The following is a 26,029-nucleotide window of genomic DNA, read 5'->3' on the forward strand; positions in this document are numbered from 1 at the left end:
ATATACATACATACTTTATTTACACGTATTTACACATACGCAAACACCATATTTGATAGGCGAGCGAATACAAAATAAAATATGAACTATGTGTGCTTTAGTTGGTTTCAGATTAAAAATAAATTGGAATGATCAAGAAGGAAAGGAAATCGACTAGTTTGCCTTTAACAGGCAAAACTGGTTTTGAATGTAAGTTCATACGACTCTTATGTTTTTCGTTTTTTAAAAATATTTATTTCATTTTATGTTTCTTTTACAGCAATCAACCAACGAGACCAGTCGTGAATAAGGAATGAATCAAAACCCCCAAGCCCTTGAATGGGGCTCGAGGCGGGCCATGAATTATTAATGAGTGAAAATCAAAATAAAAGCCAAGGAGGGAAAACAAAACACAAATTGTTTTATACACAAATAAATCTGGCGCTGAGTTACAAAGGGCCGACGAGGAATCCTTCATCTGAGGCACAATTATTATTCCCCAGCCTTGGAGGCCAGGTAGATTCAGTGCAGCTTTCTATTGACGGCGTTATTCACCATCAACTTTGCAACAAAGATTAGGATTCTACTTATTCATGAGATACTTCTTAATATTTTCGTAATAATCCCAACACCCCCTGTCCAATATTCTAAATAATATTGTTGCATTTTGTTATTTTTTGACAAACTCTTTAAATATATATCTTGATAACAATCTTGTTTTAATGACTTTTTATTTTGTCTTAAATTTCTATTGTATTTATCTATATGTAAGGTAACGGTTCGAATATTTGTACAGATAATTTGATAATACACATAATAATCTGTATTTATGTACAATAATATTTCGACGTGTGCTATTAATCATTAATGTTTACTATGTTTTGTAATTGGCAATTTATTCCAATTGTTCATTTTCTATAAACGTTTCATTATTTTAATGTTCTTCTTTGAAATCAAATCTGGATCATTAGTTTATATTAGAACTACTAAAATTGTAGAAAGAATACACATCTAGTGATGTTTTTTTAAATCACCAAAATATGAATATTTCATTTAGTTAGTGATTTTCCTGATTAAACAAATCTATAAGCGAACTGAAATTGTATGATTCCGTTGGTTTTGATTATCGAGGAAGCAAAAAGATAGAATATATTAGATTTGATACAAATATTCAGGAAAATAATAATAATATAAAAAAAGAAGCAGAAAAACCCGCTTTTAAGCTTTTAAATCTAGAAGAATAATTATAAAAAAAAACTGTCTATCATCAGAATTCTATAACTATTTAATAACTAGTTTCAATGGTCCAATCGAAATTCTATAAATTAATAAATGTTTGTATACTTGAATATTTTTGAAATGAATTGAACAAGAAATGTATGACTGCATAATGATGACGTAATTCCTGCACTTTCACGTAAAGAGCATGCCCTATGAACTTTGATATCGAGGTTAAATCCATTACATCCTAACCGATAAACTTACAAAGTTCTATGTTACAAAATGTAAAATAAACAAAGAATACTGCAATAGACTTGTGGTTTACACCACTACATGAAATGAAAAATCGAATAAACGATTTGATCAATTATCTGATAATTATTAATGTTTATTGTAATTACCATTTAACATTATAAGAACGATTCAAACTCACATTTTAACAAAAGAAATATTTTTTTTTTTTTTTAACAATATTGACGAAACGTAATTGTATGGATCGGACGCAGAGAATATCTAGAAACTGTAATATTGTACAATTTATATCTCCAATCCTTTTTTAATAATGATAAATTAAAAATATGAGAACAATTATATTTATTATTTATAGTTTGCATTTTAAAAAAATTGCAGAGAATACTAAGGACGAAGGAGGACTACGATACGTTGGTTACGTTTTTATACCAGTATATAAATTGAGAAAAAAGGAAAATATTTGGAAGTTTAAAGTTGAAATTTTACGTTTAAGTTGTGGTGTACTTATACATTAGTAAACATATTGCTACTTTTCTTGAAAAGAAGCCCATCTGAAAAAAAGGGTTTTGATTTGATTTAGAATTGGACGTATTCCCAAAATAGTATTATAGACAGAGGTTAATTTTCTTACTTAGATTTCCCTACAGATCACCTTAAGGCTATTAGTGTTGTTACGAATTAACTGATATACCTCTGGTATGTTAATGAAATACCTCGAAAAGAAAATAATTTTTTTCCTATTATCTGTTCTGTTTTTTGTCTGATATGCTACAATCTTTTGTGCTTTTTTTTAAATTTTTATTTAAGGTACAAGTGAACATTTATCATCTGTAATTGTAAATCTTATTAACTGTAAACGTTAAATATCATAGATACTTTTAGTAATAAAACTTTCTTTATTTAGTCATATAAATTATGTAGTTCTAATTTTAGATAATATACCAACAATATAAGTTGTTTAAAAAGAAGACTAAATCAAAATTATAAAATAATACTAATTGTAACAGTATAATCATAAGTAAAGTTTAATAATGAAAGAATGTTATATGTTGCCTGCTATCATATACCATATATAAATAATAATTGATTAACACACACCTGTATTTTAAAATTTTCAAGTGTAATTAACAGTATTTTGCGCAGTGTAAACATGTTAAAAAGGAACCAGGGTATCGCAGGGTTTAATTAGCAAGGTCCGATTGGATCTTGGTGGCAATTAATTGCTACCTGGCAATAATCAAAGCCATTAGGAACAATGTAATTTCGTTGTGGTGAATTAGCACACCCTCAAAGCGAGGGCTGATGAAAAACTAACTGCCTCCATCCACTCCACCCCTCTCGGCCAAAGCAGTAAGTGGACAATTTATGTTACGAATCTTCTGCATTTAAGGAGATTGTCTTAATAAATAATCATTGGATCTAAGAATTTATCCTTTTAGAGGGCTATAGTTATAGAATATTTCTAATTAAATATTAATATCTTTTTTAATTAAATCTTTAATGAATTATAAAGAGCGTGAATTCGGGGTTCTCAGAAAAAGGTTTTTCGTAAGCAAAAATATTCGAACACAAAATGTTGAACATTGCACAAAAAAAAAAAAAAAAGGGGCTGTCGCATATATTGTTAGAGGATATAGCGTATATTGGTTGAGCATATAGGTAGAGTGTACAGTATATAAATATTAATCATTTTTACTTGGTAAGAAGGTACATAAATTACCTATAATTCAAGGTTTAAAAATAAAATTGATTTATTATTTTTATTTCTAAGCTCCATGGGTTTATAGTTGATAATATCAGAGGTAATGAGAAATGGGAAGAATCGACATCTATTTTGCTTCATTTTAAGAGGGGACTGAGGAGAGGGATATTGGCTATATATAGGGATATATAGGGATTATGTCTGATGTCTGATTATGGGGCTCACCAGGCTTTGTGATGTCAGTGGTAGGTCGAGTCTGAGACTGCTTATGGATTTTTGTCACCTTTCTGGGCCTCTTGTTGGTGTTAATGTCTGGAATATTGGGTTAGTATAATGTTAGAGGCTATCAATGAATTAAACGTGAAGAAGTGTTTTGACATGGGTCCCTAGAGAAGTACTTTTGGGCATTGTGGAGTAAAAGAAGTAGATAGAAATTGATCAAATTTATGATGCACGATTTTCACACTGATCCACAACTCGAATTTATATAAATATATATAAATTATATAAATGTCAATTAATAAATTTAAAAACAAAGTAAAAAAATAACAATCATGGCTTGTAGTCAATTTCTTTTCTTTTCAATTGATTTGATCCAAATTACACTTACATCATATTTCAATTAAGCCGCATATATACTTATGGTTTATACTTTAGTCTCGTATGGTAATTTCATGTGATTTTATTGTAGTACGATATCCGTGTATTGCGGTGGTTCAAATTATTTTTTTGTATTTAAAAAGGAGGGAAAATAGTTATAGCTACTCGTAACTTTAGATGAGAAACGCCTAATTCTTAAACGGAAAATTAAATGCAATCACCCTAGAGGACCGAGGATAATTCAATAATAGCATTTGGAATTATTACGAAGTAGCGACACAACGAGCAATTTATGGAAAATTGATTTAACATAAGCAAAAGTAATTTGGATGCAGATGGGATTGGGATGTGTTACAGGCGATGGGGCCAAGGTAAGCCAAGATTGAAATTATAATGGAATTGGAAAAGCCATCAAGGGTTCCTACCGTTTGAATAAGTTAGCGTTGGACGTCTGTTACTGCTTCTACTTGTACTGCTTCTCTAAATTTTTCACGAACCGATCCGAGCACTTCAGGAACCAATCCATGATTCTGTGCTAAGCATTCTCAAATCGCTTGGAGCTGTTAGGGATTCGAGCAATACTCCATGAAATCGGCCGAATATTCCATTGTTATTATTTATGTGCCCATTTGAAGCTAAAAGTAATAGTGAACCATTTCTTCTTCAACAAACATTTTCAATATTGAGTTAGATAATTAAGCTAAATTGAATAATAGTAACTAATTATGCTATTCACTGACTTTAGCATACACTCACTTTTGTATTTATTTCGAAGATTTTGTTTTATTTGAATTTTATTCCTGAGTAATGAATCGTTAGTGTAATATTTTACCATTTTTAAATATGCGTCGCTTTGATTTTATATTCATCAAACATTTTTCAATTATTATGAATTTTTGTTCCCTATTTTATTTATTGAAAAATATTTTGATTATTAGTAATTAATTGTCAGTTTTTTCTCTATGTTTATATTTTTACTTGAAACAATTTGAATACATTGTAGTTTGTTAGTTATTTTAAATAGTATTATCGTGGTATATTTGAAACTTAGACCAAGCGTATTTTTATTTGTTCTTTTTTTTGTAGCTAGTTATAATTTAGTTATTATTTTTGGATAGCTATGTTTATAAATTATCATGTATTTAAAAGTTTGAACATTTTCATAAATTAATTAATTTTTATATGATGTTTGTAATGTTCGATTTCTTATGTGATTGCAAATATGTCTGACGGCAAAAATGTTCTGCCAGATTTCCCAGTAAAACTTCTTGTGTTATCACAGACTCCTTACCTATTTTTTTTTTATTTTATTTTTTTTTATAAAAACATTTGTGAAGAATAATATTTTTAATATTTTATTTAAAATAATAATTTTAATTGTTAAAATGTTCCTTTTTATTTATTTGGCTTCCTTACTAGGAAGAGTGAGGAAATAAATGAACATTAATAAGTATTCATACAATTATAATTGTATTAATACAATAAAAAGTCCACATAATCGATGCTTTACAGAAAAGTAGTTGGTAATATAAGATTTTTTTTTAAATGTTTAATTTGCTCTAAGTAACTTCCTTCCTTCATGAGTGCCAAGATAGTTAAATAAAAATATCTAGTAGTTAAATTATACAGTAACGATTTTTTTTCTCGTAAATTCCGTCAAGAACATTCGTTAAGGATCGGCTTTGGTGATAGTTTACAACACTGGTTAGCTTACTACACCATAGTTTACTGGTAGTATAATTATCTCCATCGGAGACTAGTTTAACTTTTTTATCTACTAGTAAGTTTACAGGTAGGAACTACTTCACTATGTTTGGTTGTGGTATTGGATGATTGCCAATGTAAACAGAGGGACAAGTTTTCGTGTCGCTACGTAAATTCTATATATAGAGGCTTGTTATGATTCAGTTTCAGATACCTTGTTTACACCAGTTCTGTATGTTGATCAAGTTATGTAATAATGTTAATGTAGCTTGTATAGAGCCCTGGTATATAGCGATGTCAACGTTATTACGTTATGATCACATTTGGTATGACCGTTCATGGACTGTCTACATAAATTAAATGAATAGATCAGATAAAAATGTTTTATAAATGATATATTTAATATTTTAAATATATTGGTTTTTTTTCTTTTATCCCGAAATTATGTTTTCTTATTAGTTTATTCTCTATATTTTTAATTATCCATTCAACTGACATATGTTGGATGTTACTTTTAACAACCTAAAACTATAGATCAATTTTCCAAAAACCTCATTTTCAAAAAATTAAGTTAAGACATTCTTAAAGTACTCATTGTTCTTTTAATTCACAAATCTTGATGGTTCATAATTTGATGGTTTTTTTAACATTCACAATTTTGGTATTTAGCATTTAGGCATCACTGTAGAGAATGCCTTTTTGAAAATTCAAATGAAATAGAACAGGTAATCAATTTTCATCCCATTTTATGTCGATAATTAAGTAACTAAAACAATCAAAAACTATTTTTTTTTTTTTTTTGGTTTGGTGTTACATTTTACTTCCCCTTTATTATTTATTACTTTTAGTTAATTCATTCCTAAGGTAATTTCTCAGTACCTTCAATAAAATACGAAATAAAAAAAATAATTCAGTCACACAGTGACCCAACTGTCAATATCAAATGCATTTCCAAAGCAGTAAAAGAGCTTCCACTCAACCTGCTTTTTGTCCATCTTGACCTCAAACTCACGCACCCATGGGGTTTAGAAGAAGAGAGAAATACTTTATTCAGCCATGCTGCCCAATTAAATTAGGTTGCAACATTGCACAGCATACCAATCAATCCATGGTCGGACAACTACAAAATATATAAATTCGCATGTTAAAAAAAAAATTTCCCCATTTTTCCCTTACAATCAAAACTAGTCAACAAATCCTAATACTACAAATACTAAATACAACACTAACCACAAATATTTTGGTTTATTTCATTCCATTCATATGACTTCTCTTTTCTTTCTTTATATATTCAGCAATTTCATTACCTTTAACAATTTCATTACATTAATTTGTCAATTTTACTCTTCCTATCTCACTCTCTCAGAAATCTATTTCCAGTGATCCGCAATCCATTTCGATCCGTTTAACAAATTTATCATCAGATAGCAATGTGGAGTCAAACCAAGGACATATAATAGTCATCGAAGTAAATCAGTTTATACCAAGAAACACATCAATTTAAAAAATATTTATATAAGTATACAAATCTAGGAAAAATAAAAAAGTCAGTTAAACAAATACTTTTTTTTAAATTATTAAATAACAATTTTATTTATATAAATTAAATTAATAGATTATTAAAAAAATATATGTAAATAAATAAAATGATTTGAAATGTAGTGGAAGGGGCAGTGATAAACTTTTTTCCCCTGTTTTCTCTTCTTTCATTTATCGCTACTTGTATCATTATATATATAGTATGAAATAATAATTCATTTATATCTAAAATCTTGTCCTCAGTGGCAAGTTTTGTTTCAACGTCGTAAATTAAATAATAACAATAGAAGAATGAGCAAAACCGAAGATCCGAAGCCGACACTACCAATCGCAGGCACTAAATATTCTCATAAAATATGACAAGCAAGTAGGCCCCTTTATCCAGTGAAGGATTTGATCGCAAAGAGTCACTTCACCCTTGACATGGCTGTTTAAGTGCTCCTTGCATGGATTGAGAGCGTGCCAGTTGAGAGTACTCGAGTTGACGCGATGAAGAATGGTCGCTTTGCTCCTTCAGGCACGCGATACCGTATTACGATGACGAGACGTTTCGGCTATGTATTGAAAAGCACATGGTAGTGAGATTAGATTGGATTTTATGTCGAAGTAGAAATTCGTTCAACATAAATAAATAATCTTTTATTTATAGCATTACTGAATATTTTCAATACATTACTGACAGCAGAATTGATACTTTTTATTATAACTAAATTATCATCCTTGATAGAGGGTGTCCAACACTCGATTGAGACCCCCTATTTTTTTTTTAATTTCATCGAAATGAATCTTCGTAGTTCTTAGTGACGAAGTTATTTGGTTGTGAATTCAACTATGTAGGCTGTTCTAATTCTTCTCTTGCGTACTTTACTCAAGAATTTCTAATGGAAAGAGATATTTACAATAACGATTCTCATAGGTAATCTAATAAATAAACAATTTTTTATTCGTGGATATTTTTCAACCAGAAATATCCTGAAAATAATTTTGAACGGTTTTTTTTATTATTTGCTGCCTGACATCTTACGATCTTACAATCGGTATCCTCAAATGCATCATGATAAATACCTACATTAATTATTATGGCTATTCTCTTCTTACATTTCCTTCAGTGTTCTAGAGGAAATTGTCTAAAATCGTATAAAAAATTATTTGCAGACAGAAAAATCTCCAATATATTTTTTTTTTTGTTTTATTAAATTTCCTATTGGAATACTTCACTAAAAGTATTATTAATATATACTTGAGTTAAGGACGCTGGAGAAAAACTGGAAGTCTAATTCACTGTTAAAAGAAACTCCACCATTGCTAGGACTTTAGAAGTTTCATTTTCAAATTCTCAAAACTCTTAGAAAAAAGGAATCATACACAATCAATCGAATCATGAATCCACCTTGCATAAGTGGAAAATATTTAATTAATCTACTGGCTAAGTATTCCAGAGTTAATCGCTGTTGAAATTTAAATATAGCACTAAAACTAGAAAAACAATCCATGATATATGCTTAAATAAAACTAAAAAAACAACCGAAAACCTGTATTTTTAATTTATTTAAATTTATATTTAATCATTCACTCAAGTTTTATCAAATTTTATTTCGTGTGGCAAATCCGAACGGCTGTGTTTTCAGAAATTTAATAATAAATACTCGATTATTTTCGATATTCATAATAAACCAATAAAATCCTGGTAAATTATGACTTACAGAATGTACGCACCTCTAAATCGCTTTTTCATGAAACTTCGATTGGACTTTATACTAGGAGGCCGGATATGCTGGAAGTAGACGAGATCATAAATGCTATGGCAGGATCCGAACTTGAGTGCCCTATCCTGCCGGCCTACTACCCTTCCTGCTATCGTAAAAGGCCCCTGGAAATGAGCTATACCTTCTAGGGCTCTGCTCTTAAAACCTATTACATCATAGAAAGAATAGAATTTATATCTTTCTCTGGAACATGATGATAAAGAAACTTCTTACGACCATATATAAAGGATTTTGATGTATAAAATGAGAAAGGGATAGATTTATTTCCTTTACTATACAGTACCGTATAAAAATAAATTATATATTTCTTATAGAATAATAACAATGGAAAATATATTTTTTTAAGGACCATGTTCGACATATGAAATACACACTCTGTGTTATTATTCATTTTATTCAACAAATATTTTCATTGTGGAGTTAGATAATTTAGATTAATTGAATAATAGTTAGTAAATCTTATATAATACTTTACCTTTTATTTTGTGATACAACCAGTAAAAGTAGTATAATATTTCTGTCTAGTCTGGTCCAATAAACGTTAAATATTTGCTTGTAATTTTTACCTCCACATTAAATATTTTATATTAATGTTGGACGATCATTGCCAACAGTATAGATTTTGGAACGCATTGAGCCAGTTTGGACACGCGTGTGGTCCTACTTTCACAATTAATTAAGGTTCATTCACACTTGAATAACTAATTCATGAAGTAATATAAAGCGAATGTGTTTGAATAATAATTAGTTGAATTTAAAATAACAAATAAGAACTGCTAACAAATTTGATCTATTTGAGTAATTTTACTTCTACTTTTACTTTAATTTACTTTAATTTATGTATTTTTTGTTTATTACCTATTATTATTTAAAAAATTAATAATAATAATATGAACGATTACAACCCATGAAGAGTCAGAAGTTCATTACTTTATGGTGATTTACATTCTGAATTTGAATTCCACGGCTTATCTTTTCGATATCAACTGATATCGAAGAACTAGGCAGTGTGTGATAGCCGTTTGCGCTGAGTGCCAGTTCTTCTATTCACCACAAGATTCTAGAAATAATTATTTTGGTTTTCCACTTGCTGCATCATTAATATACCGCCACTGTAGTCTTTTAACACGGGGGAATCGCAGTGAGTTCCATAACTAAATACCATATCGTTTTATAAATAGTTACTATACCTTCATCATATTCATAAAGTAGTAAAGTGATATCATATCAGAAGAGTAAAATTGTTACATTACAGCAAGCAGAAGATCCTTTATTTATTTTATCCAACTACGTCAATTTTATTTATCAGAAAGTCACGTTTTTATTTTATTTGGTAAATGCGTTTAAATAAAGTTTATTTTTATTTAATATACGTTCTTTTGAATTCGAAACCTTCTGAGCACGACATTAACTTAATAAACAATTAACATTATTTTCAATAACTTTGGAAGAAAATACACATACTTTTAATAATGGTAATAACAGGAGGTGACTTGTTCAAGAGTATGCTCAACTGCCAGATTTTTCCTGAATTAAAAATATCCAATTTACTGAGGTTCTTAAACCACAGAGGGTTGATTCACGGTTACAGAATAAATAATTACATATAGATTTGGAACTAAGTCCTAGGAGTTAGTAACATAGCGACTTCTACTGATAATACAAAAACAAAATAATGTAATTAAAATATTTAGAATCGGTTAATTATTATCATTATTTCTTCATACTCATTTCCCTTGATGATGATCATCTCCCTTGAGAGATTCCCTTGACTTTCATATTATTATTTTCTGTTTTATTTTATCTTATGGTAATAATAATCTTCGTTTAACATCAGTTTATGTAGTTCTTGTTTTATGTTTTTTCTGGTAGATTAATTTTACTGATCAAGAGCTAATTAAGAAAATAACATAGAATTGTAATCAAAGACAGTATCATATCAAAGGACTTCTGGAACTTAAAACATCTAGGAATGGATCTTTCTTTACTCGGTTTCTGGATCCACCGGATTCTGTGAACGGCTTACATTCCTTGTAAACGCTAAGAGGATCGGATAATTTATAGGGATCCCTGTTAGGAAGAGAACCATGAAAGCTGATAAGGAGGAATTTAATATTGTAACGATAAAAGGAGAGGGGGGCCACTTCTGTATTGGATTATCTATCGACCAATACGGTTAGGCTTCTCATTAAAGATTTATCTGGCCGGCCAATGGGATCCTTTGTTGTATCCGATAGCTTTGTTGGCCGCCAGCGTTTTTTGAAATCAAGCTGCAAAAGAGGAATACATGGCTGTGTTTATCCTAAGATATCAAATTATAATTATTTTTTTTACTTAATTAAAAAAACAAAATCTGTTGAAAAATAAATTGATAAATGTTAACAAATTATGAAAGATTGTCTTGGGAATAATAACTTTAGGGATTTAATCTTAAGTACGCAATAGATAAGAATGCTAGTATAGATTTAGTAGGTCGATTCCCTGTTTGATTTGTTTTTATTCATCTTATGTATATATGAAGAATAATAAAAGCAACCAAAAAAACACAACATTTTGAATAAACAGAACTTTGAATAAACTAACTTTTTCTCAAATTTATTCTTATAAAAAGAGAATTAAATGAATATAATTTATTTCATATTTTATAATTGTAAAGATTTATAAATAATTTATATAAACGACTGTTTATAACGATACTAAAATATTTGAAGTAGTCCACAGAATTTATATAGCTATAATAAATAATTTATTTATTCATTCATGAAACATTACTTTTCATTTATAACAATAATAAGTTATTCATAATAACAGATTTATAAAACAGACATAAAAATAACTTAGTCATGCTTCTGTGCTCTTGTCACCTGAAGAATTAGTGAAAATCTTGTTATGTTTAGAAGAAGATAGGAACGGATCTATGATCTTTCTATCTTAAAAACATTGGAGAAGATATGATACAGCTCTGGATGGAAAGTACGAGTATTTTTGTGTTTAGGATGGACAGAACATCGGGCCCAGCTATAGAAATAAAGGTAGATTTTATTAAATAATTTTTAAATCGAAGGGCTCTGATTGAAAGGCTCTGACATGCTTTGATTTTCAAAGATATGAATATTTTACTTTGGACGTTCTATACAGAAATATGCAATTTTTAAAAAAAAACTTTTTCGGCGTTTATAACAGAACAAAGAACTTTTCAAACTTTAGGAAAACTCATTCTATAAGAGAGCTTTAAAGTCATGTATAACAAGCACTTGCTGAATTTCAAGAAGTCTATTCAAGTTATTGAAGCCGGATTTAATATTCAAACTCGTTTCGCTGTTATTATATTTACATTCTTCATAGCTTGGTATATAATTTAAATATGCAAAATGATGCATATAAATGTTAATAAAAACTTTGTATCAATTATTTCTTTTTTAATTGAAGACAATGAGTCTAAAAATAGGGCAAGCCAATGAACACGAGAATGTGGAGTGGAATGTAACAAGACGTAATAATTTTATTTATATATTGATAATAGAAAACATTAAATCTATACCTTTAAAACTCATGAAGGGCCAGGGAGCATAACTTAGGATGTACTGTTAATAAGCTAACGGTTGTGCAAGAAGGTGGTTTTGGTTAGAAGCACGCATATCCGCTAGGTTTTTACTAAATTACCCAATTTATACCCTCATGAGGCTGGGTGGACCCGGGAAACCTTTCGAACCCACAGTGTTGACTCACGACTACAGTGAAACAGAAATTATTTGCCACATCCGGATTCAAACCCAGGCCCTTGAAGTTAGTTGCACAATGCCTTACCACTGAGTTACCCTCTCATATTTATTAATATATCAATTATAAAATTATTGTCAGTTTAGTAGAATTTAAAGGATAACAGGTGAAACTTTGAACTGTACTGTACATTTATAATGTCAAAAAAGAAGAAATTATTAAAAATTAATATAAGAAAAAGAAAAATTCTATAACAAAGGTGTTCATGATCCGGTTTTTAGGCCACGAGTTAGAGTTCTTGACTAAATTTGCCCAGCCTAACCTAACCATCAGTTTCGAAAGAGATCTTGCGACAAAGTGATATGTACAACAAATACAAAACAAGCTTAATCTCAGGTTAAAAAGTTTTGTTTTCATTATAACCGAAAATAAGTTGGTTACTTTTTAATCCAAACTAGGTAATTTAACCTTCGGACTAGCTAGCGATTCTAACGTGCAGTGAGGTGGATTGATAAGATATCTAGAATACACTACCCGCAGCACATCCCTGTTATACTTGACGAAAATACTACAGGGCTCCATCATCGGTATTCTCAACACCCAGGAGCCTCCAAACACACTGGAAGAGACCTGATTTGAGTGGAGTAAGAACCCCAAAATATGAAAAATTGTGCAGTGAAAACCCAAAGCATGTAACACTGTATCTAAAACACCCATATAAACTTTATTGTTCATTTTTTAATGTGTAATAATTCATGTAAAAGTTTATGTCACCTTGCTTGAATCAAAGCAATCTCACTAAATACAAGAAACCAAATTAAAGAGATTTTTTTTAATAACCCAAACCACTGATTAACATTGGTCTAGGAATATTCGTCATTTGTATTAATTTTTTTTTTAAGGTGAATTCAACTCTCGTGTAAACAACGCTTTGGTTGTATTATTCTATCCTAAACTACAAATCTAATTGGGGAAAAATAATTCTACTTATTTCATTAAAACAATACTTGCATATGCACTCATATATGTAAAATATGAGAAATTGATTGAACTGTATTCAATATTATTAAAATTGTAATGATCTAATTTGGACTAAAAATGATAAAATATGCAATGATATGCAACAAAAAATAAAACCGTGCAATTTAGCCGGAATTTATTCGGAATTATAAGCAAGCAGTGAGCAACAGAAGAGGTTTCAGCATGTTGGCTTCAGTACCTTAGAACTTGGGGTCCTAGACTGTTTAAAGATATTTGATGTGGGCCAATAATGATAAGCTTGGACACTTAACAATTAATCTGAATCACCACAGGTAAACAAATATAATATATTATTGTATATTGTAGATAAAAGAAATTATTTGTACCCTAAGTACAATTCTGGCTACGTTCCTGCCAGAGTGTCTCACTCCTCAACTCTGTCCCAAGGGTCACACTGACTCCTCTCTGCCACGTCCCAGGGGCCAAGACCTGGCTGGCTTATCATAGCAACATACTCATATCATTACTATTGGTTTAATTGTACACGTTCAGTAGATATATCGGGTGTTATTTATCTTAATAGACATGATTAGTTTCAATACCGGTTCAATCCACTTCTTTACAAAATGAAATATTTTTTATTTCATAGATGTTTAACACACTGTATACCTAGCAAAAGCGTTTAAACTCAGACTTGGACAAGTACACAATTGTATGTTTTTGGCGTTTCCTGAAAAAATTCAAAACATAAATTTAGTCAATTATGAATCCAACCGCCTCAATCGTTTGATGTAAACATTGCATTACTATTTTTTATGATTTAAGGAACCATTCCATACAAAAAAAATCCCTCAAAAAACCCAATTTTTGGCCAACTAAAATTCTAAGATTTGCAATGTTTCGTCCTCATGATGAGATAGAACTACTAGAGATGGAAACAATTTACGTCACGCCGAAAAGTACGGATAAAATTGCACCCCACATGCCCTGAGTCAATTCCAACAACGTAGTAAGAGTAACAAATGGTAGTTATTGCGTTTTGAGGGGTTCCACACCAAGAGCAGAAAATTTAGCTTGTAGCTTTTTGTATTGTATTGCATTTATAGCTTGCAACCTTTTTTAAGAGCCTTTGGCTACAAATGTAGTTCTTTCGAAGAAATTTTTTTCTAAAGATCTTTCAAAAAACAAAATCTCATTGAAAATCTGATATATTTTTATATGTGTTAGTTTGTTTAAGCGATGAACACTAGAATGTAAGATATGATTATAGTATTTCCGCATCATGTTTTATTTAATTTTAATTACACATTTTTGTATTTTTGAATTCTTAATTACTTTATTTTCACTTCGATTAATTTTATATTTTTACAACTTTAATTTATTTTCACTTTCATTTAAGTATTAAAATACATTTAATATGGGTAAACTGCAAGTTATTAAAATTTTGGATTTTGAAATGAAATTTCATAATTTATTAATTAAAGTATGTAAAAAGTGAGTTAAAGCTAATTTGCTCATCGAGAAATTCATTCATTTCTCCTGGTCTTACCAACAATTCCTCGGAGGAATCTCATTTCTGCTGACGTTATTATTCGTTGTCGAGGGCTGTCCAGCTTTCTGATCCATGCAGGAGGACTGAGAGTAACATGCATTTAAATATCCGTATTTTGACATCTCTGCTTACTTGTCTATAGTATATAAGAGTTTTTGAAATCTGATGGTACCCTTCATCGGCCTTCTTACTTGATTTAGAACCTCCTGGTCTATTTTACCATCTTTACTTACTATGGTTCTTAGATAGGTAAAAGTATTCATAAGTTCTAGGGGTTCACTATTACAAAATTCTAGGCTCTGCGTTTTCTCTTCCGACACACATAATTTTTCTTTTGTTAGGGTTTAGTTACCTCTTATCTTCAGTTCCTCATTACATTCATCAAAGGATGTCTGAAGAGCCTTTTCAGAGTCAGCTATCAGTACAATTTCATCTGTATATACCATCCCTTGAGCCAGTACTGGAGTTAGGTTCCAAAAACCTCTTTGGCATCTCCCAATTTATACACCTTCCATATCTCATCCATAAGGAGGGTTAACAGTAGTGGGCTTAGCCTGTCTCCATGCCTTACACCCTTATAAAAGTGGAAAGGCCGCGATGTCTGACCATTTACAAGTCTTACAATGTCCTTCGGGTCTTGGTAAACTGATTTGATCGCACTTACCAAATTTGCTGGCACTCTTATTTTTATTAGTGCGTCCCATATCTCCTTCCTCTGGACTGAGATATATGACAAATATTGTGTTCACTAGTAGCACTTAAAACCACTAAAACACATTTTCACTTTTATTGCCACCGACCACGCTCCATTATGCGTCTGTTTAATCTTTTAGTATGAAGTGGTAGTAGTGTGTTTAAATAGGAAGAAATTAAATAAATTACGAAAACTAAGCTCACAAAAAACCAGTTGAAATATTAAAACTTTACAGAAATCCAATGATACCTGTGAAATTTCTTTTGATTAATAGCAGTGGTTCTGAGAAAAAACAAAAAAGAAATTAAAGCGCTCTAACCAATGCAAGTGAACATTTTAATCGATTCTGCATCGATGCCAGTGTATATGATTAGATTGTTATCGATCGGTGATTGCAAAGATACAATGAAGCAAATGCACTTTTTACTAATTAATTTGTAAATAAATCGTTCTGAAATAAATGTTTTGTGCTAATTAGTGTTTAATTTGTGCTTAGCACTAATTTAATGTACTAAACAAATTACTACTCTGTTATTAATATGCAATAAGAATATTTTTCTCATCCCTAATGAAGCATAGAAATCCAGAGATCCTTATTGCTCAATAATGAAAATAACATTTTATTTCATCTTTTATTTTAATATATAGTTTTTCTTTTAACATGTATTGGTCTGGAAGATCTTCAGAAGGATGCGGACCAGCTAAGAGGAAAAGTAAAATTGCATTGGGCTGAGAGAGGGAAAATGGTGTAATAGCCCACTTTCTGTGGCGTAGAAGAAAAAAAATGTTTTTCATTTTATCAATTCGTATTTAATTTAAATAATAAATAAATTAAAAACGAAATGTTGATATTTATATATATATAAAAATTAAAAGAGCGCGAAAAACAATACAAATAGTTATACTAAATAGATATTGTCATGAAGTAGGCATAGTTTCTTTTGGTTGTATAATATTACCTTCATGTTCATGTTTCATACATGTTCAAGTAATTTAAAATGACAAATTCGTAGATAAAGATGAATTAAAAATTCTGATGATAACAACGCACCCTGTCAATTAAATTACAGGACCTTCCTCAGGCTTAATATAAGACTGTCCTTTATTTGATCACAGTCTACATTAATTATGGTAGCAATCTTTGAAGGAGGAAATTACACACTGATTGAGTGAGACTTACAACTTCAGAATGGACTTTGGAAACTTGATTAAATGTTTAGATTTTGACAAACTGCCCATGGATTTGATAGAACTATTTCCCAATGGAGAGAAAATAACTATGATGAGGAAACTAAAAAATGTTCTTTTATGTCTAATAAATTTCACAAAGATTTGATTTTTCTGTTTCGAGGTCCAAGAACATTAAAAATCTTCATTTAAGAACATTTCATTTTTTTATTGTTTATTATAATCTTTACTTTTTCGTAACTTTCTATAACTTTCTGAGAAACTTCTTTCCACTATTCGTTATTTATGTCTGCACATTCACACAGACCCTCTTCTCTGTTTTATTCTGGTTCAGGTTCATTGTTTAGCATCCTTATGCTTGAGGTATTTTCCCTCCTTACGATTTAATCGATAGTAATTTACTAGTACATTTTGACATCTTTTAGTTCTGACAATTCTTTTAGAAGATCGTGGTACCAGTTTCCTAGATTTTATTGATGAACACATCAAAGAAGGTAGGTAAGTTATGGTGAGAATAGAATATATTGAACATATTAAATAATCGTCGGTCAAACGCTTATGAAGTGATATTAATAGCAAAATCGAAATTTAAGGGTGACGACATAGTTCCATTAAAAAAAGTGATAATTTAATACATTAATAAATGTTTTCATAAATGATTTTACAATAACTCAAATAGAACAAATAGAAGCACACTAAAGTTATTCTGTGTGACGAAGTCCGAACATCTAATGTATTATTATGTTTGAGCAGGCTGTGGCATATTTCAAAATATGTCTTGGAAATAAAAAATTATTGTGGACTAAGAAAATCTCAAACTAAATTTTGGGGCAGCTTTTTATTTCTACTCGTGACGTTAGCCACAACTCTCTCATCTCGCTAGCAAGGATAATAGCACATTAGTACATTTAAAATTTCAATTATCCTGGTATTATATAGTTAATGTTCTTCGAGTTTAATTTTTTGGGGCGAATTTTATCATGATTAAGTTTAGCTATCCTTATGAAATGAGTTCTAAAAATCAATGTTTATTAGTAAATGATTTTCTAAAGTTTATTTTAACACTGTCATGGTTGTTTTTAGCTTAATTATCATTGAATCTTTTTGGTAAAAAAAATGTGTGTCAAATTTCAAATTAAAATTTTTTAAATATATTTTTCGTTTAAGTTTTGCTTGATAGTTTTAAAGAAATTACCTAACTAAAAAAAAATATCAGAATTTATTATTATTTTGTTGAGACATTTTTTCTTTCGAAAATTAGGATCTGAATGTTTGGTACATTTGTGTTGAGATTATATTCTACTTTATATTTAATTATTTTTTTATTTATTAAATTTTTATTATTTAATTTATTTATATTTTCTGTAAATAAAGTGTAAATGTACTATCCTACCTTTATTCAGTCCTTAAGTAAAACCGAATGTAATTATTAGTTATCTACCCAATAAGAACAGTTAAAAAAATAAATAATTATAGGTAAATAGTTAAAAAATAAATATTGTTAAATATATAGAGAGAAAATGATTAAAAAATAAAGATATATCTATTTTCCTGACGAAGACGGAATACATATTTTGAGTCGAGTGGTGGGGATTGAGTACCACAATATGTCACATCTCTCGGAGGAGCAGTTAGTCTTCAACGATGGATCTCGTATCAGAGGCTTTTCGCTTGGCATTGGAATCCAATTTAGATGCACTCCACAAGTACATTGAAAGTATGGAATTGAGGCAGCGGTATGACATTACTACCGCTTTAACTGGAAACCTAAGAGATTTCCTGGAATACAAGAAAAGCACACTCACAGCTAGAGGTTAGTTTCGCTGCTTAGCGGTTTAATAGATCACTCAGTAGTCTTTCTTAAACTATCATACGTCATTATAAATTAACTATTTATCAATATTAACTGTGTAAATGTTTAGTTTGATTGTGAAAAAGTTGAAGTAAGTAACATTGGAAGAAAGAAAAGTAACAATTTCTTGATTAGTCCTGTGCAAGGCACATGGATTCCTGTAGAACACAGGGAACTAAAACAGTAATTCTAGGTGTTAAGTCATAAATATAAACAAGTGTAAAATATGATCAATGCTAAATATCAAAGTATTAAATTAATATATTTTTCTTTTTCACTTCTCAGCTTTTTTATTTCTTATTGCTTTTTTACTATGCATCATTTCATTTCAAAATGAAATACTTAAAATTGTTGAATGGTATTATCTAATATTGAAAAATTCAAATGATATCCAATTCGAAAACGGTTTAAAATAAATGATTATAGTAAAAAGTATAAACTGAATTAAGAAAAGACAACCAGTTATAACATGAACTAAGTATTAAGATGTTACTTACATGGTACAATTATTTCTTTTATGTTTATCACTAACTCTGATGTAGTAAGTGTTTAAATAACAAACTATGGTTTCTAACATAATTATAATAATAATAATAATAATAATAATAATATATATATATCTCCATTAATGTTGTTTTTTTATTAATTTAATCCTTCCAGATTTTATCTCTGGAATCAACTCAAAATGAAAATAGGTTTGTCTCAATACAATATTTGACTATCATCGAACTGGTGGAGCAAGTGCAGTGCCGTTATTCCATTCCTGAACCCATATTTTCTTATTTAATTCCGTGCCTGGTGATTTCTGACTTGAGGGGGGTTATCTACAGGTTACCATCCTATTCGAACCTTGGTGAGGAGAGGGATTAAGTTTTCCATGGGACCACTACGAAATGAAAATCAACCCCAAAATCAACTCATCCTTCCTGATTCGAACTAGCACCGCTGCACTAACGAGGTTGCAAAGACAAACTCCTTTATTCCTTCTATCACCGACCATTACTGAATCTATACTCCACACGCCTTCACCATTTCCCTGATCGTATAATAACAAGCCTTATGACATTTACCTCTCTCTAACTCTAACCCCATAACATATAATATACATAAAGATTAATGATTAATGATTAGTTTATAACCTAGTAATTAATCAGGGTATATATTATATGATACTTTTGTGATTATAATTAGTTTAATATTATATTTAAATTCTTTATATTTGTATTTTTACTAATTTATACATTTAAATTATAAATAAGATTTTTGTTAGTGGCTCACTCAAAAGTACCAGACATTCACTTAGTAAATATGAGTTACATTTTCATAACTCATATATATTTCGTTTGAATCTGATATTTTATTTTTCATTATATGTAATTATGCTTAATAAAATAGTGTAGTATATAATAGAATTTATGAATGGAATTGAGTTGTACGTTAATTTCGTTTTTCATGAGTTTTATGTTTATAATAGTAATCAATAAATGATCATTTTAACAATTATAGCGCTTAGAATAGATTTGTTTGTCGCTTTAAACTGCTTCTTTATAATTATATAATAATTAACTTAGAACTAGCAATCAATAAAATAATTAACTGGATTAATTTGAAAATTGTATGATTTACCATTCTACAACGTATGGTATGATCTGACTTTAAATTTGATCAGTCAGTCTGAATACAGTATAACCAAATCTATATTAGATTTAATCCTCTTATTTATTTGAAGGTATTTCGACCACTTGGGCCATGTGCAATGATGTTACAAATTAATAAAAGTTAAATAAATGCAGAGATATATTCAGTTAAACTGAAATATTTGATAATTATAAAAATTATTATTTAGTAATTAATTGAGGCATCATCGGTAACGAATTCCAATATCAGTATTGTTTCATGATAACTGACATAGATGAGTGAGAGGCTACAGTGAGAGATAAAAATAATTAAAAGATCTTTTACTGAAATCCGATCCTCGCATAACTCATCATGACAAGTCATTTAACCGTTATAAAAGCTCCATTTTAAATTACTTGCCAGGAATGAAACAATAGAATCACTTTATAACAAAATGAAGAAACAAGGTTAAAAAAAGTTGCTTACTGATCAATGAACTTCTCTGATTCATGAAATAAGTTGTTTTTTTCTCATGAGAACATTTCTTTGAACAAAGAGTGTTTATTTACATAGCACACTGCAATAAACATTTTTGACCCTAACTGGAGATAAAATTAGAATTCCTGTCTTAAAAATAAACCATGAGAATAAATGAAATAGTAAAGAAAATATTTTATTTCAAGTAGTGTATTGTTTTATATTTCTATAATGTAAATAATAGGTTATAGTAATATATTTTAATTATATTATAACATAATAATAATAAAATTTATTATTCTACAGTAATCGAAAGTAAGGAAGCTTTTATATGATTAAAATATAAAAATGATTTAGGATGACTTAAATATGATCATAAGAATATCTAGATGATATAATATACGAATATAAATATACGAATATAAAAAAAAATCCATTTGTTATTTTATATTTCAATATAGCAAAATACAAAAATCTGCAACCTCGGTCAGTATGGCTCAATTATATAGTAAGGAAAATAAACATAAAATGATATATATATATATACCAAATTTTGAATACGAATTTGTATTTTATGGATAATTTAAAAACTATAACTGATATAAACAGATTTTTTATAATCTCTTATATTTTTATTTATAACTATATTTATTAATATCTGTTCATTTATGTTTCTATTAATGCTTCATTCAATAATTTTTTCCGAAAACAAAAATTTCTAAGAAAACTATATGTATTTATTAACTGTTTTTCCTGATATGAAAAATTAATAAACGTACCCATTCAGATAGGTGTTCAGACTAATAATTAAAAAAAAATAATGAACGAAAAAAAAAATTAATACTATATTTTAGATGTCACAAGAAACCAATATAAAGAATCTACAATATATAATTTATAACTTGATTTTTGTAATATTTAATACAAATACTGCCCGGATTTCATAGCAATTAAATTCAAACATAACAATAAATAAGCCTGGAATATATCACATGAAAATGCAAAAGTAAAAGGTAACAATTTATAACTTGAAAACGTAAGCTATTCATGAATTTTACGTCATAACCAGTCGAGAACTTTTTTCACTGTCGGCCAAAACTAAAAACTAATTAACCCAACGGTCTGAAAATTAACTGATAACTTTTTCAGTTAAAATGGAATAAAAAAATCAAAATACGAGGTCCTTCCTTTTTCATTAGATAATGAAGCTGTAAAAAAAATTGTAATTAAAAAAAGGGACGAATAATGCATTTTTTTATTTACTACGTGTTTTTGCGTTGTTATTAGACTACTATATAACAGTTATGAAATTGGGTAATAAATTTTTAAAAAAATTACTAGATCGCACTTTATAACATTTACACAAGCTTGTCTTATTATCATTGTAAGAATTATTAAATTATTATTTATTTTTTTAAATAAAAAAAATCAAGAGAACAATGTTAGTAGGTGAACAAAGACTTGTCAAACACTAATACCTCAATTTTTTCTTTAAAAATATAATTAATTTTTAATAGTCTCACTTTTGAATTAATATTCCTCACACAATAAACTAATAACATAGTAAACTTTTATTATGTTAATAGTATTTCTTAGTAGTGCAGAGTTGATCTTCAGCAATTTATGTTTGAAAAAATATTTAAAAAAAAAATGGAAATCAGATGATCATTAGTCTTGATTTCTTTAAAAAATAAAATCGGATCATTGTTAGTAAAAATAGGTAAAGTGAAAGTTTAATTAACTTCATCTTTACTGGTAATGGCCCAATGTTAACCCATGGCAACCATAGCACTTTTACCTTTGAATAAGATTTGACCCATACCTAATTCGTCTGCTATCTCAAAAAAAGTTCATGTTTTGGCTTTAAGACACAGGGCCAAAGTATTTGGGTATTGATGTCCGTGTCGAAATCTATAAAACCCAATTTAGATCAGCCAACTTACCATTACCAGAGTTTTGAATTACTTTTAAGAATGTTCTACTTGGGATTTAAGAATCGAATTGATATACGTCACTTTTTCATTTGATACGTCATTCGTCAAAATCCATCGTCTCTGAGATATATGTATATATTCATACTTCATAATATAAGCTGGATTTTTTAATTTAAAGTAGATTTCTGATTTTTTCAGAGATAAAGCTATTAGAAAGTACTACCATTGTTGGGAGAAAATCGAAAAAAGAGTCGTTATTGAAAATGAGTAAAGCAAAATGTACAAATATAAATCGTGAAACTTAAAAAAATAAATAAATAATTAGGTTATTATTGGGAAATTCCAAAACAAAAGCCTTCATTAGCTTACAGCTGAGACAATGAAGACTTTTGTCCTCAAATCCAATAATAACTTGAAAAGATAAATAATTAATCTGAACTCTTTTCAACAAATTTTTTTTGTGAAGCTGATGACTAATTTTGAAGATTTAAATTGGAGGATTCAATAGAGGACATAAGTTTTTAAAACTGATCGCGTTTACTGGTTACTCCTTTCTATTATGTTTAAAGGTAGCTTGATTCCAGCTCTGAAGTGAAATACGAAAGAAATTTGGAGATTATAAGACAATTAATATTATAATATTTTATCTATTATTATATCATATAAATCTAATTAATTTATATTATAGCATGATATATTAAAATGACAGAAAATGAATTAGATATAAATTTTATTGTTAGCAGATTAATATAGTTTTACGCAGTTTAGTATATTCCGGTTAATGTACTTTTATTTGGGAGGTAGAAATAGGTAAAGTGAAAGTTTAATTAATTTCATCTTTACTGATAATGCCCCAATGTTATTTTTATTTTTGTATGAAAATTTATTAGTTTTATGGTTATGGAACTAGATATATTTTATATACTACCAATAAGTGTTTTCAATCTTGTTTTAATTATTATTTTTAAATCAGTCAAAAATCTTTGTTAGGGCCCACGGAATTTAAAATTTTACAATTACGATTACTACAGCTACAATTAAGTTTTTGCCTACATTTTTGCATTCTACCTATATTGAAACGTAAAATTTCTAATTTCGAGGAAGGAATTATGAATTGTTTCTGGTTCGATTATGAAGTTTAATTATTGAAAATAATAAACCATAACAATTTTTTACTAATAATAGACCATTTTTTTTGTAGGGAATTCGTAATGTAATTTTTCAGCTATGCTCATATAAAATTTTCTTTCCTAAATAACTTTTTTTCCCTGGGATTTATTTTATATAGGACATTAAAAGGCTTTCAGAAAAAGACTTCAAGTAAAATTCACCAAAATCGTAAAAGTCGTTTTAGCACTACAGTTTGTTCAAAATAATATCTGTCTGCTATTATGGTGCATAGCCATAGGATACCAAAACCCTTACAAAATGAAAAAAACTAACATGATTGGTCTATATATTGAAGAAATAATATGTATACTTTAAAAAAAGATTAATATGACGTAAAAATAATAGTATTCGAAACTTCAATATTTTGATTAACGTGACTTCTAACACAATATGTTTTAATGTATAAACAAGAATGAAAACACTTCTTGATATTTCATAAAATTTATTTATATCCGAATCCTAAAATAATAACAATCAATATTAATAATAATTATCAAAATTTAATCTTACTAGGAGTACAATAGTCAATGATTTATTCAAAGCCCTAGGGAGATAGGAGCCTAGAGTCGGGTAACACACTAACGAAGCGAGGGGTTGCGAATCAGTGAAGGCAGAATTACAAAGTGAAAACTATGGATGGAAGTTTGTTCTCGGTATCAGATTATGACAATTCGAAACTCGTAGTCGTCTCGAACAGTTGAGTTCTCGCCGTATACGTGGTCGTTATAGTAATTATTTATCGTCTTAGTAAATAAATTAGTGTTTGTATCAATACTAATGAACCCCCAATCAATCGAAATTAATTTTCATGGGTTGATAATAAAACAAAAAATTGGTTTTAATTAAAATTAAATCTCATTTTTGTTTTACAAACTTTCAGAGAGTAAAGAACTCGGAGAGGATGAAAAGAATCGGCTGTGTGAGAGGATCGTAGAAACAGCTTTGGGAGAGCTACCTAAAAAATCAAGGAACAAGAAGTCCAAAAAGTTGAAAGGTAAACATTGGTTATTTACAATATGAAATATATCTCTTTTATTTCATAAAAATACTACAATTCTGTTTTTATAATACATGTAGATCCTACAAAATGGAAAACTTGCTGCTTTTTTTTAAATATAGCATTTCTTTCTCAAAATATAATAAAAAAAAAATTATAATATATAATCAAAAATATAATAAGCATTCTAGTGAATATATATATGTATATATTAAATCTGAAATTTCAGGACCTCCGAGAGCGAAGACTGATATAGCTAGATTGCTGTACGAAGGTGAATATTGCACAAGGTGCAAGGATTGCGGGGGTTATAAGTGTTGTAAATATAAATAAAAATAAGGGGCTACATTCTTTGATTCATTATGGAAATTGGACTTTTATGAGTATTAAAACTTTTTTAACTTAGGAAAATGTATCTTAGAACATGCCCATAATTGTATTGTTGCTTGGAACAACAACCAATGCCCATTTCCAGAGGTTTTATAGTTTTTTTTATGTAGTAACGCTGAAAAGCATGTATTTATTGCTCGTTTTTTTCTATACCATAACAATATATGTCTATCTTCCTTTTTGAAAACCTTCCGATTCAGTTTTTTCATTTGGGCATTGGTTGTTGCTACTCAGCATAATAATTGTGATATTGTAATAGCAGTTATAATTGTTAAAAATAGTCAGTATTAAAATCGGTTATGATTATACAATTTTATGTTTTAAGATTTAAAACACATAAGTAGTATGGAATAGAATATAGAAAAAGTGTAAATTTATATAATGATTAATGTTATTCGTTTCATGTTAATGTATTTTAAGGTAAAAGATCTAGCAACCAAAGAAATGAAATAAAAATTATCATTTTCCATAATTATAAGTTGTTAAGGTTAAGAAGAAAGAACAAGTGACTTTTTTGTTATTTATTGTACATCTAAAACAAAAATGTATGTTCATTTATGTATGAGTATGAACCGAAAATTGGCATTATTTTTAGTAGATATTATATTCTTATTTTACTAGTAATATAATTACTAGTAGCTTCTGATGAATAGCTCCGTATCATGACATTGAGAATCCAATACACTGATAATAT

The 26,029-nt window shown here is 28.8% G+C and overlaps 1 protein-coding gene across 2 annotated transcripts; it reads left to right on the forward strand.

The window, feature by feature from the left end:
* The first annotated feature begins 13,708 nt into the window (after positions 1–13,708).
* Positions 13,709–25,703, forward strand: LOC106689587 (uncharacterized). Of its 2 annotated transcripts, XM_014434641.2 has the most exons (4): positions 13,711–13,796; positions 18,459–18,711; positions 24,829–24,942; positions 25,175–25,703. In XM_014434641.2, the coding sequence occupies exons 2-4, from the start codon at positions 18,543–18,545 to the stop codon at positions 25,276–25,278; spliced, it is 387 nt and encodes a 128-aa protein (XP_014290127.1). In that variant the 5' UTR covers positions 13,711–13,796; positions 18,459–18,542; the 3' UTR covers positions 25,279–25,703. The 2 variants fall into 2 exon arrangements, 1 of the variants encoding a protein (XP_014290127.1); XR_001344471.2 differs by lacking the exon at positions 18,459–18,711 and having other exon boundaries at positions 13,709–13,796.
* The last annotated feature ends 326 nt before the right edge of the window (positions 25,704–26,029 follow it).

Source organism: Halyomorpha halys, unplaced genomic scaffold (genome assembly GCF_000696795.3).
Source record: "Halyomorpha halys isolate HHAL.00 unplaced genomic scaffold, Hhal_1.1 Scaffold1401.1, whole genome shotgun sequence".
Taxonomy (NCBI): Eukaryota; Metazoa; Arthropoda; class Insecta; order Hemiptera; family Pentatomidae; genus Halyomorpha; species Halyomorpha halys.